The 13,608-nt window shown below is 42.1% G+C and overlaps 1 protein-coding gene across 1 annotated transcript in view; it reads right to left on the minus strand.

Moving 5' to 3' along the window:
- The window catches only part of COL4A6 (collagen type IV alpha 6 chain), a 105,737-nt gene that overhangs the window by 61,961 nt on the left and 30,168 nt on the right, over window positions 1-13,608 (minus strand). The window contains 4 exon segments of the mRNA XM_024551637.3: window positions 476-535; window positions 9,888-9,941; window positions 11,283-11,377; window positions 13,395-13,431. Of these exon segments, the coding sequence (XP_024407405.2) occupies window positions 476-535; window positions 9,888-9,941; window positions 11,283-11,377; window positions 13,395-13,431 (246 nt within the window).

Genomic DNA, 13,608 nt, shown 5'->3' on the forward strand with positions numbered 1-13,608 from the left:
GAAGTGATATTAGTATTACTGGAAACTGTTGACTGCAAACATCACTATGTTCTAGAACTTCCCAGGCTGGTTTCTGTTCTATAAAAATTGTACTTGGCCCTCTTTCTTCCATTCCTGCAACCCCCCAAATCCCACCCTTGCCCACATTCCCTCAAGATAGAATGGAATGAAAGCAAGACAAACCTGGCATAATTCTTTAACCCAGAAGATAATTATACATGAGGATAAAGAGAGTATGTAGGCTGAGTTGTCACCTAGTATAGGGGGTATCATTCCTTAATCAAGGGAGTCACTAAGTCAAGGAAAGGGGGCAAACTGGAGAGAAGGTAGTCTTAGGGGGCTGACAGAAGGCTGAGGAAGAGAAAGAAGAGAGGCTTAAGTGACTACAAAGTTACATTGATTAAGGATGCAAACAGAAAATAAAATGGACCAGGTAACTTAACAGACCCAGGCAAGCAATATTCCACGTTTTTACCCTAGGTCCTGGCAAACCAGGGATTCCCTTTTCTCCTTTTTCTTCAGCAGTTCCAAAACCCTAAAAGAAAAAAGAAACTATAATGTATAACATTCATTCCGTCATAGGTCTTCCGGCACTATCCCAAGCAAGTAGATAATTTCAAACCAGCTGCACTGTCCCACTGGGGAAGCTCACCATGCTGAGTCTCCTGTCACTGCCTGAGAAGCACATAGGGCCTGAATATAATTTGGGCCATTCATTCAAGGTACTCTTTTGGTTCTAGAAGTAATGTCTTCTCCCCCAAACAGTATCGCATGCATTTATAGTAACATGGACTAACAGTATAGAAATGGTGCAGTATCTGTCCTCATTGATTTTGCAGATGGGGAGATCAACACTCAGAAGGGCTAAGCATCTTTTATGGGTTACAGAATCAATGAGAACAGCCAGGTTATTTTCCAGGGCCCTTTCCATGAGAAACCATCTAGGAGCTTGGTTCTTTGACCCACAAATGGAGAATTGTGTTATTTAATCCTTGGAGGTCAATTCTAGAGGGAAGAGATTTTGCCCTCTGGAGATGTGATAAGTGTAATATCCTTCTCAGTGTGAAGTCTTTCTATCTTGGTGTGGTCTAGAACCCCGCATGTCTGTGACATGGTTTCCAACCTCTCTTGCCTTGCTTGCAAGAAGTGAGGGCTTACAGCCATGGACATGACTGGGGATTCTCTATGGAGAAGCAGAAATCCAAAAAGCAAAGTGAGTGAGAAAGAGCTTCCTCCACTCTGGGTCCAAGGCAAATATATTCTGAGTCCTGAGATACAGAAGAGTTCATTACCTAAGTGGATAAAGACTTTCACAGCAAAATGAGTTGAGGCCATTTTGTTATTGGTTAAAATTGGACTTTTGGGAGTACAGATTTTGGCAAATGCCATTTAAGCTTATTGTGAGAGTAAAGGAGGCAGTGAAGCTTTCTTACATGTAAGGTTGTGCAAGATGCTAAAATTTGCTGCACACTACCTGTTGTCCTCTTGATGTGACCTGGCTCACCTGGTTTTGAAGGTGCTGCTCCAATCCTGTTTGTAGTTTTCTTCCTCTTATATACTAAGAGCATTCCCATGGGTACTAAAAACGGACTCAATGGCCCTTAGATTTCTAGCCCCAAGGGTTTTTTTTTGGGGGGGGGGTGTTTTTGTCGTCTTTTTATTGGAGGAGAATGTGTGTCTGTGAACTGTCTGATTCAAAGCAGGCTTTGGTTTCTATTGTCTTTTTCTACATCTTTAGTTGTGTGTCAAATAGCTCAGACTTCCTGCTGAATAGAATTTCCATTTGAAAAGCCTGTGAGTCAAACTGAATGCAAACTTATTTGAAATCTTAGTTCGGGATCTCAAATTGGAAACCAATGCATGCTGCCACCTGGTGGAATGTGTCTATCGGCCTCTGAAGTCAAGCACTTCATGAAGACTTCTCTATCCTGTCTATGGAAGTTATGGCAGCTCATGCTGCCCCAAACTCTTAAAAGTGCTAAGATGGGTTACATATGAAAGTTCGTAAGCAGAAGGTTGATGTCACACTCACTTCTGGAGGAGTCCAATGTGCATTACTGCAGGCTGAATGCATACAAGGTGGTCCAATACATACTTGATAAATTAAATGGAAAGTGACCCAGAGAACAAAACTGTTACAGAAGGTGACGGAATGTAGAACTGTTTTACCTCCAACCCACACATATCTTGCCACAGTTGTAAAAACAAGGGGGCCTTGTTCTCCTTCAGGAGGCAGAAAGAGCCCCTGGATGCTTGCTTTCTCAGACAGGAGGTCTGAGAATTTGCATTACAATGTGAACAAAAATAAATACATAAAAAATTTAAAAAGGAAACAAAATTAAAGAAAGGAATTTGTTGAGTGTGAGTTAAAGCCAATACCAAATAGATGACTTGGCAAGATATTGGGCTGTAGGCTTAACTTGTCTCCAGCACAGGGAGGCACCGTACAAGGCCCTGCTGGACAAGCTGTTTTATCAAGATATACTGGGACGTGGCCCTGTCACAGCCAGTCTTCTTCATGAACTGTCTTGTACCCACTGCTCCCTCATGCCTTCTCACAGTTGGCCAGGAAAACCTCATTACAGTACTATCTTGGCTGTTTACAGGACTGCTCTCTATGGCCCTAGTATCCTGGTATGTTTGGTTCAAGGATATTAATGGTTCTGCAAACGACTCAATTTCAGTCACTTGGACAATAATAAGGGGAAATGACATAGTCATTGGATCAGGGTGGGGAGGGTGGTGCAAAAAAAAGGCACCCTGAGTTCTAAAATCAGTCACAGTGATGTAAAGTACAGCATAGAGAATATAGTCAATAATATTGTAATAACTATGTGTGGTGGCAGGTGGTTTCTAGACTTATAGTGGTGATCACTTTGTAAGATATACACATATCTAATCACTGTTGTACACCTATAATTAATGTAACATTGTATGTAAATTATAATGTAAAAATAGATATAAAAATAAAAATGGTTATGGTAAAAAGAAAAAGAAATACTCAAGATGTGAACACTAGGCTGAAACCAAGGGGTGTCAGGCCCACTGCCCAATGAGAGACACTTTGGTCATGGTCCTCAGAGACATGCACCCTTAAAAGGCAGGCCACCACACAGTCACACTCTGCTCAAGCATCTCCCCCGACCCAATGACTCCACATGGCCCAGTGAAGTCAACGGACACAGCTAGATCCCCGTCCATGGCAAGGGAGGATTCTCTAACTAGGAAAGGCAGGAGGGAGGCTGAAGCATGATAAGGGGGAGGAAGGTTGTGGGGGAGGGCACAGGGTGGGATTTGTGGTAATATTTTGGAAGCTAAACTGCAGAGATCTGTTCTGCTTGGCACTCCAAGGGTGAGGAGATTTAAAACTTGAGAGGTTAGGAAAGTGGAGTTTCCTTCTCAACTCTGGCCATGTCAAACTGCTATTAATGTCCCCTGGGGCACCAGGGCCCAAAGCCTAGCTTAGGTCTGGCAAGATGGGGCTCCATCTCCAAAGGATCTACCTGAAGTGCTTGGAAAGCCTGGTGTACAATTGAAGAACCCCACCTGCCCAGTAGCTGCCTCAGATCCGCTCAATATGTACCTCAGGATTTGCCAATTTCTTCTCTCTCCCCTCATCTCTTCCATTTTGCCTTAGTGTGTGCTTGCTGGTGCCTTGTGCAGAGAGCACACAGGTGTATATGATTGTTACAATCCCCGTGGGTGTATCTGTGACCTACAAATGTGAGTATGCTCCTAGGGACAACAGGGTGAAATGTATGAAGCTGGGGTTGAGCAAAAAAAAAAAAAAAAAAAAAAAAAAAAATCAGATATTTGGTCACTGCAGGGGGCAAGAGAAAGAAGGTGAGGAATAAATCTGTTAGGTTGGCCACTTGTCAGCAGTTCCTTCGAAGATTTAGGCTCCTGTGAAAAGGAAACAAATGCTTAAAGGGAACATTTTAGATTCCCGAGAGGTTTGCATCCTCAGCACTGCCTTGTGTGGATAATTGAAAGCTTATGTGAGGGCTTTGGATTTCAGAAGCGTATTTCCTCTGAAAAGCTCAGAATATCTCACAACTTTTCTGTCATAAGCACATGCAGTAGTTATGAATGTTCCCATTAAGCAGTCAGAGATGTTAGGAGTGACGGAGTTACATGATTTGGCAAGGGTTGGATATCAAATCTATGCCAAAGTGGGCTGAGAACTCTGGTATTTTTTATTCCCACCCTCTGAAAACACACTGCACTATACAAAGGGAGGTATTTTCCAGCTTGGATATATTTATAATCAACTGGGGTTTCTATTTTTTAGCTTACTTTGCAAAACACTGGAAATGCTGAGCTTGAAATGGTATTACAAAGAATGGCTTGCATTGCTGTCAGCCATTCTTTCTTTCTTTTACAGAACAAAATGGAACATGGTGAAATTGTAGCAGGAGGAATCTTTTGAGGTAGACCCAGGAAGGGAATGGGAGGGGGAAGGGAGTTTGAGCTAGTGAAACCAGTAACACCAGAGACCATAAAACCTACTACCATAATGAGGAAAACTAACTGGACTGTAGGGGGCAGTATGGTATGGGGGAAAACCTCTGAATTGGCTAGAATTGAAGAAAGCTGAATTTCTTCCTCAGATCTGCTAATAACTTGCTCTGTGACTCTGGACAATCTTCTTCATTCATTCAGGCCATGGTTTCTTCATCAGTACAAGGAGACAAGCCCAGCCCACCTTGCATACTCACCAGCATCATGTGAGGTGACTAGAATCTATGTGAAATGCTCACAAAAAAGTTGTAAACCATCTTCCCTAGCACACTTGCAAAGTACTTTGTATTTGTGCTGTCCAATAGAAATATAATGTGAGGTACTATGTTATTTTACATGTTCTAGTAGCCACCTTAAAAAAGTAAACTAAATAAGTGAGATTAATTTTAGTAACATTTTATTTAACCAATTATATGGCAAATATTATCATTTCAACATTGAAGTAAAAATTGTTAATGAGATATTTTAGACTTTTCTCATTCCTAATTTTTAAAGTCTGCTGTGTATTTTGCACTTACAGCATGTTTAACTTCAGACTAGCCACATTTCAAGGGCTCAGTACCATATGTGGTCAGTGCTTATCATTTTGGACAGCACAGCTTTATACTTTGCAAAGAAAGTTCACATACATTGAGAGTTAGGCCTTGAAACAACGGATATGTCCATTGCTATGTTATAGATATACAGAGAGGTTCAGAGACTTCAAAAAGTCCCAGAACTGGACCTGGGTCTGATGTCCTGGTGTCCTGTCTCCAACATCAGGGTTCTCTTCCTTTCTGATTCATTAGATACAGAGTAATAGGGATTATCATGGAAGCAACCTGTGCCAGTGGCTCTACTGGCTCTGTTTTCTGGCCATCTAGAGACACAGTATTTCAAAGAAATGTAGAGAAAGACTAGGGTCATCCATCTCCACTTTGCCAGCAAGTAGGAGCAGGCTCATTCATCTTTGACTCGTTCATTTCCCTCCCCACCCCTACACCCAATCGATGAAAATCTTATCAGCTCCTTCTTCAAAATACATCTTACAATGTAAGAGACATATCAACCAGATGTAACATGTGGGTCTCATTTGGATCTTAATTCCAATATGGCAATTATAAAATACTCTCTCACACATACATATGACAATTGTAAATCTGAATTCTGACTTATTAAATGATATCAAGTAATTACTAATAATTAATTACTAATGATGATATTGTTACTATATTTTTTACAAATCCCTTATCTCTTAGAAATTCTGAGGTATTTATGATGAAATGATATGTTTGTTTTTTGCTTCAGATTGGTAATTATTGCTATGAGTTGGTAATTATTAATGCTTGTATCATTATGTCATTCTCTCCACTCTGTATATGGTTAAAATGTTCCATAATAAAAAGTTTAAACTTTTAATATTTTGAATCCATGCACTTCTTTTCATTTCCATTGTTATCACCCTAGTCCAAGCCACTACCATCTCTTGCCTGGTCTGTTAAAATAGCCTCTGTTTGCTGCATCATGCCCCTTCTTTCTCCACTCCCCTGTGTGCCCCCCACAAGAGTAATCTTAAAAATATAAGTCAGAGCCTTCTAATGGCTTCCTGCTACATTTAACATAAAAGCCACATCTGACTTATAAAAGTCTCCATGATCTAGTTCCTCTCTGCCTGGTTCTTGGTCTTCTTCACTCTGCTCCCATGCACTTAACTTCTTGTTGTTCCTCAAAAGTTCTGAGTTTTTTCAGTATGGAATTTCCTCAGAAAACTAAAAATGGAACTGCCATTTGACCCAGCAATTCCGCTGCTGTGATTATACCCTAAGAACCCTGAAACACCAATCCAAAAGAACCTATGCACCCCAATGTTCATAGCAGCACAATTTACAATAGCCAAGTACTGGAAGCAACCTAAGTGCCCATCAGCAAATGAGTGGACCCAAAAACTACGGTATATTTACACAATGGAATTCTATGCAGCAGAGAGAAAGAAGGAGCTTATCCCCTTTGCAATGTCATGGATGGAACTGGAGAGCATTATGCTAAGTGAAATAAGCCAGACATTGAGGGAGAAATACCATATGATCTCACTTTTAACTGGAACATAATCAACAGAAGGAGAAAGGAAACAAAATATAACCAGAGACACTGAAGTTAAGAACAATCTAACAATAGTTAGGGGGGAGTGGGTTGGGGGCAGTGGGGAGAGGGGATTACAGGAATTACTATAAAGGACACATGGACAAAATCAAGGGGGAGGGTGGAGGTGGGGGAGGGAGGTGGGTTCAGCTGGGGCGGGGTGGAGGGATGGGGAGAAAAGAAAAAAAACGTTCTGAGTTTTTTTCCAACCTTAGGGTCTTCATACTTATGGCTCCCTTAGACAAAAACAATCTTCCTGTTAAAGGTGAGATCATATGGTATTTGTCCTTTAACAGGAAGACTGTTTTTGTCTAAGGGAGCCATAAGTATGATCTCACCTTTAACTGGAACATAATCAACAAAAGAAAAAAGCAAACAAAATATAACCAGAGACATTGAAATTAAGAACATTGTAACAATAGCCACAGGGGAGGGGATAGTGGGGAGAGGGGTCTATAGGAGTTACTATAAAGGACACAAGGACAAAATCAAGGGGGAGGGTAGAGGTGGGGGAGGGAGGTGGGACTGGCTGGGGTGGGATGGAGGGAAGGGGAGAAAATGCAGACAATTGTAACTGAATAAATATAAATTAATTAATTAAAAAACAAAACAAAACAAACAAAAAAAACCAATCTTCCTGATTTCATGTGACTTTTTCCCTCATAATATTCACTTCCTCAGAGAGGTCCTTCTTGACCATTGTCCAAAGTAGCTCAACACATTCCCCATCTATGCTCCATCACTTTACTCTTTTATCTTCTATAACCTTTACCGCTCTATGAACTTGTTCCTGATTCATTTGTTTCCTTATTTATTGTCTGTCTCCTCCCTCACTTCTCCATTGGAACGTACACTCCTCAAGGACAAGGACTTTTACTTATTGAACTCTTATTACTCTTGTAGCCTGAGAGTCCACCAGCATGCCTACCTAGCACATAGGGGCCCACAGAAGGTTTCTCGAGTGAAAGAAGCTAAGATACAAAGGCAGATAGGAAAGTGAAGATAGGACTGCTAGGATTAACTCCCATTTACTGAACAATTGATAAGTGCCAGGCATGTGCAAAGTCCTATTCATTAAGTTAAGAAACTTGTCCAAGGTCACACAGCTAGAAACTGGTGAAACCAGAAGTTAAGCCTAGGTCTCTTTTAACTCTAGAGCTTGAATTACTAACCTTTAAGATATATAGTTTCGAGAAGAGAACCAAGATGGTGGCGTAGGTAGACACACTGCGCCTCCTCGCACAACCAGAACTGACAGAAAATCGAACAGCAAGGGGGTCCAACACCAAGGAAATACAAAATAAACATTCATCCAGACCGGTAGGAGGGGCGGAGACGGGCACCGGGGTGGAGAGGACTCACGTGGCTGTGGCAGGACCCAGATTGGCGGAGTGTGGGATGAAGGGGGCAGGCAGTGGAGCACTAGCAGACCCTGCGGCCACACATTCTCGCAGATAAACCGAGAGGGCCGCACTAGGAGTGGCGGAGAGCGGGGCAGGCAGAGTGCAGGTAGCACACCGCAGCCCCACATTCGAACATAGATAAACCCTACCAACGGCGGGGAGTGAAGCAGACCGCTCAACCCAGGGCTACAGCTCGGGGAAATAAAGCCTCAAACCTCTGATTGAAAGCGCCCGTGGGGGTTGGGGCGGCAGCAGGAGAGACTCCCAGCCTCACGGGAGAGGTCGTTGGAGAGACCTACAGGGGCCTAGAGTGTGCACAGGCCCACTTACTTGGGAACCAGCACCAGAGGGGCCCAGTTTGATTGTGGGTATCGGAGTGGAAGATTGAAATCCGGAGGAGAGTGAAGCGGGTGCCATTGGTCCCTCTGGGCCCCTCTCCCCCACGTACAGTGTCACAGCACAGCAACCAGCGTTACCCCGCCCCGGTAAACACCTAAGGCTCTGCCCCTTAAAGTAACAGACGCGCCAAGACAAAAAAAAAGAAAAAAAAAATGGCCCAAATGACAGAACACTTCAAAGCTCCAAAAAAAAATACAACTAAGCGAGGAAGAGATAGCCAACCTATCGGATGCACAGTTCAAAGCAACTGGTTATCAATATGCTCACAGAATTGGTTGAATCTGTTCGAAAAGTAGATGAAAAAATGAAGCCTATGCTAAGAGAAACAAAGGAAAATGTACAGGGAACCAATAGTGATGCGAAGGAAACTGGGACTCAAATCAATGGTGTGGAACAGAAGGAAGAAAGGAACATCCAACCAGAAAAGATTGAAGAAACAAGAATTCGGGAAAATGAGGAGAGGCTTAGGAACCTCCAGGACATCTTGAAACGTCCCAACATCCGAATTATAGGGGTGCCAGGAGAAGAGGAAGAACAAAAAATTGAAAGCTTATTTGAACAAATAATGAAGGAGAACTTCCCTAATCTGGCAAAGGAAACAGACTTCCAGGAAGTCCAGGAAGCTCAGAGAGTCCCAAAGAAGCTAGACCCAAGGAGGAACACACCAAGGCACATCATAAGTACATTACCCAAGATTAAACGCAAGGACCTCTATCCAAGATTACTATATCCAGCAAAGCTATCATTTAGAAGGGAAGGGAAGATAAAGTGCTTCTCAGATAAGGTCAAGTTAAAGAAGTTCATCAAACCAAGCCCTTATTATAGGAAATGTTAAAGGGAGTTACCTAAGAAAAAGGAGATCAAAAATAGGAACAGTAAAAATGACAGCAAACTCACAGTTATTAACGACCACACCTAAAACAAAAACAAGAGCAAACTAGGCAAACAACTAGAACAGGAACAGAACCATAGAGATGGAGATCACATGGAGGGGTGTCAATAGGGGAGTGGGAGAGGGAGAGGGGGGGAAAGGTACAGAGAATAAGTAGCATAGATGATAGGTGGAAAATAGACAGGGGGAGGGTAAGAATAGTGTAGGAAATATAGAAGCCAAAGAACTTGTAAGTATGACCCATGGACATGAACTATAGGGGGGAATGTGGGAGTGAGGGGGAGGGGAGGATTGAGTGGAGTGAGGGGGGCAGGAAATGGGACAACTGTAATAGCATAATCAATAAATATATTTAAAAAAAAAGATATATAGTTTCATGAAGAACCATGATAATGTTCCATGTGTTCAAGAAACAAGAACATTTCAAATGCTTTCTAATAATGAAGATGGTGGAATTCTGTACAATAATCATAGGACGGAGTCTTCCTGTTAGCCTTTTATTGCTATAGCTATTGTCCAAATACTGTACATGTAGACCACATATAAAGACTTACTGGGCGACCTGGACGGCCACTTGTTCCTGGGAAACCTGGAAGCCCTGGTTCCCCCTGGAAAAACAAAGAAAGCTTAGTGAGTAGCAGTAGGAAGCAGTGAACATAAAGGAGATAGCTTTCTTGAGCAAGTTGGGCTGGGCACTGGAGAACCAATGAAATATCAGGATTGGAGCACCAAAGGGTGGTACAGACTTCCCAGGCTCTGGAACAAGTAACTGTACCAGGATATCATAATTTAGGAAGCTTTTGTGGTATAGGAGCAACCAAGGCCCATGACAGGAAAAGAAAACTGTCTAAAATAAAAGCTCAAATGCCCAGGCAGTTTGGGGGACAGAAACGTTAATCATCTCTTTTCTTTCTAGTGGCAGAAGCTATGCAGTGTGACTTCCTATAGCAAATTACAGGCTGCAGAAAAGTAATGGTTTTGGGAAAAGAATAACAATTACAGTTTGGATAGGGACATAAAATATTTTAATCCATCTTTCCCTGATAGGTTAATTTCTTATGTGCCCTGGAAGGGCTCTCTAAAGTTTGGGCATGATCAAGGATGCAGGCAATCTTTCATTTGCTTACAAACTGTTTCCAATCAATGGATACTTCCTGTAAACCTGGAGGGGACCTGGAGCTATTGCTTGCACAAATACAAATTAAAGAAATGGGAATAAACATCTCCCCCCTCCTATATGCCTTGACCATAAGCACAGGATCATAAAACTTAAGTAAACCCCAGGAAAGAAAGGAATACAGGTTACCAAAACATATCTGCACAGTTTAACAGCATACAGCCATTCAAATACATCCATATGCATACTCATTCACACCAAAATACAGATTATAAAATATCTTGGTTAAACAGGTCTACAGCTTCCGGCTTGGTAGTTCAGATCAGGTAAATTAGGGCCTCTACTGCCAATTGGTGACAGTATATCCTTCTTGCAGGGTCAAGTTTTAAGGGCAAACAACTTTTTAAAAATGATAACTCAAAAAGCAACCATTTATATCCTATGTGTTCTGTCACAGTGCTTTGGGAACAACATAAACGTTGAGAAACTTGGGAGTTAAGAGGAAAATACTTAAGTATTTAATATTTGTTTTAAGTTATTTAGCATCTTGATAATTGGATCTGTAAAAGTGAAACACACAAAAAATTATCACTTAAGTGAATACTCAAAACCTAGGCAAGCTCATATGCACATACAAAAACAAAAACAAAAATAGCCCACTTTTTAGAAAGCTTTTCATGAGGGACAAAACAAAGAAGGCTTTACCTCATTTCCAAACAAAAATCCATTGTCCAGAATCCTATATCCTTCCAGTTAGTCTGGTTACTTGATTTAACTTTGATATTAACAGGGAAACGCTTATTAACTATTCCTGTTCTTAAATGTTCACCACCTTAGATCATTTTTTCCCTTTGGGAAATCCCATAAATTCCAGTTCTCCGGTAGATGGTGGGTGTCCTGCAGAGCCAGGGAGGCCAACATCTCCCTGTAAGATCAAAGGGAACATTAAGCAAAGCAGAAACCACACAGACCATTTCTCCAGAGGGTGGGTTTGTCCTCTGGATGTAACTCACAAATACACTGTCCATTGCCTTTTTCATCCTCACCCTTGCACTCAAGAGGAAAAAAAAAACTGTTAGTGCCAAAGGGTGAGAAGGAAACTGCAGGTTCATGTTTGCCATGGATATGCATGAAGGGTGTTTAGAAACAAGCAAAAAGGGTTTTGAGCAAGGGGAATGGCCACCTTTTGACAATTGTGATCAGACTATAATTGGTCTAATCCTCGCCAAGAGCACAAGCAGAGGCAGTGAAGCCCACATTAAAACATCAGAGGCACCCTGGCTGCTGTAGCTCGGTGGATTGAGTGAAGGCTGTGAACCAAAGGGTTGTTGGTTCGATTCCCAGTCAGGACACATGTCTGGGTTGAAGGCCAGGTCTCTAGTGGGGCCCATATGAGAGGCAACCACACATTGTTTTTTCCTCCCTCTCTTTCTCCCTCCCTTCTCCTCTCTCTAAAAATAAATAAATAAAATCTTTAAAAAAAAAAAAAAAAAAACATTGGAGGCTGGATTTACTTCTTGAAAGCAGTGCAATCTGCAAAAGGCAACCATGAAGGGGGAGAAGTACAAAATGTGAGTGTCTCTTGAGGCTCCCAAATTACTATACAGTTTATACAGATGTAAATGGGAGAATGAAGAAGGAAAGATAAAAGAGAATGGAGAAATCATGCTTAAAGAGGTGATAGAGAGAAGAGGAGAAGGGGGAGCAAGAGGAAGAGGAGGGAAGAAGAAGAAAAGAAGAAGGAAGAGGAAAGATAGAGATAACAGGGAAAGCAGAGAAAAGGAAAGAGAAGGTGACACAGTATACAAATACCCAGGTGGAAGGAAAAAAATATATATTTGAAGAGAGTACATCTGTAAGACATAAACACTTCACAGGTAGGAAGCAGAAAGACTACAGTATTTTAAAGGAGAATCACCACAATAGCCTATGTGTGGCATGTGCACATGCAGCCCTCAAGGGACCCCACCAGAGTATCAATGTGGGGTGGAAAACACTCATTTCCAAAGGCAGAGTCAAGTACTGTAGGAGGGTGGGATCCACTCACAGAGCCTTTCCCCACTCCCAGCCACCATGGATGAGAATAAGTCTATCAAGACATGATCTGCTTGGGGAGGAAAGGTGGCCAATCTCTCAGAGGAGAAGGGCCTTGAGCCCATTCCTCAATGAGTTTTATTGGGTTCAATTTGCTTAGGAATACAGGTAAAGCTTGTCAATCATTGTCAGGCAGTAATGATCAAACAATAGATAACATTCAAAGAACTATGAGGGCTTATTCTGATTCAGGGACAGTTAATAAAGGATCATAAAACTTTGGGAAACAAATTCATTTCATGCTTGGACCCTTATCAGAATATTGAGGACATTCTTAGCAAAGCAGGTTTCATGGGATTTTATGCAAGCTTTCTTAGGCCTGATTGCCCCAGGGGAACCGCTCTTTCCAGCACAGGGCCACACCCACCTCCAGCATTGTTTCAGGCTTAAGTCAGGGGAAGTAAGGCAGCCAAGAGATTAGAAGACCTCTTACAGACAGAATGAGAACTCAGGCTATGTCAAAAGCCAAGGGGCAAGGGTTCATCACCCCCTTTTTCTATAGTCCCCTAAGTCCTTCCCTGATAGCCCCTTCATGACCATGCTTGTCTTAGGTTGTCCCTCCCTTGAGGAATTGTACCCATCATTTGCTAACCAGTCATCTGCCCAGGGACAAGCAGGGTGAAGTAAAGGGGGCAGAGGCTGTGCCCCTTACTGGAGGATAAGCTTTGTCTCCTTAGTGGCTTATGGTCCCAAGGTCTTTTTACTCAGTCTTAGCCATGGGGGGTTCCAGCTTCTGAAACCAGGAAGGGCAGTTCCCAACAAAGTACCCTTACACAAGCAGGCACATTGGTGTACCCTGACACATTTCTCGGAGCATATGGAATGCAGGTTGTATTGTGCAAAAATCTATTTACCCTGTCTTCTTGGAAACCTAGCCCCATATTCCCCTGGGGCATGAGGTACAGGTAGCAAAAACAAAGTCAGTTATTAAACAATCTCCAGAGACTTCAGTTGGAATGCAGGGTTTGTTTTTTTTTTTAATCAGAAAGTGCATTTAATGAAACCAGAATATCTCTGGAGAAACAAGAGTACTTACTGGTACGAGGCCAAATGCCCCACAATAG

Source organism: Desmodus rotundus, chromosome X (genome assembly GCF_022682495.2).
Source record: "Desmodus rotundus isolate HL8 chromosome X, HLdesRot8A.1, whole genome shotgun sequence".
Taxonomy (NCBI): domain Eukaryota; kingdom Metazoa; phylum Chordata; class Mammalia; order Chiroptera; family Phyllostomidae; genus Desmodus; species Desmodus rotundus.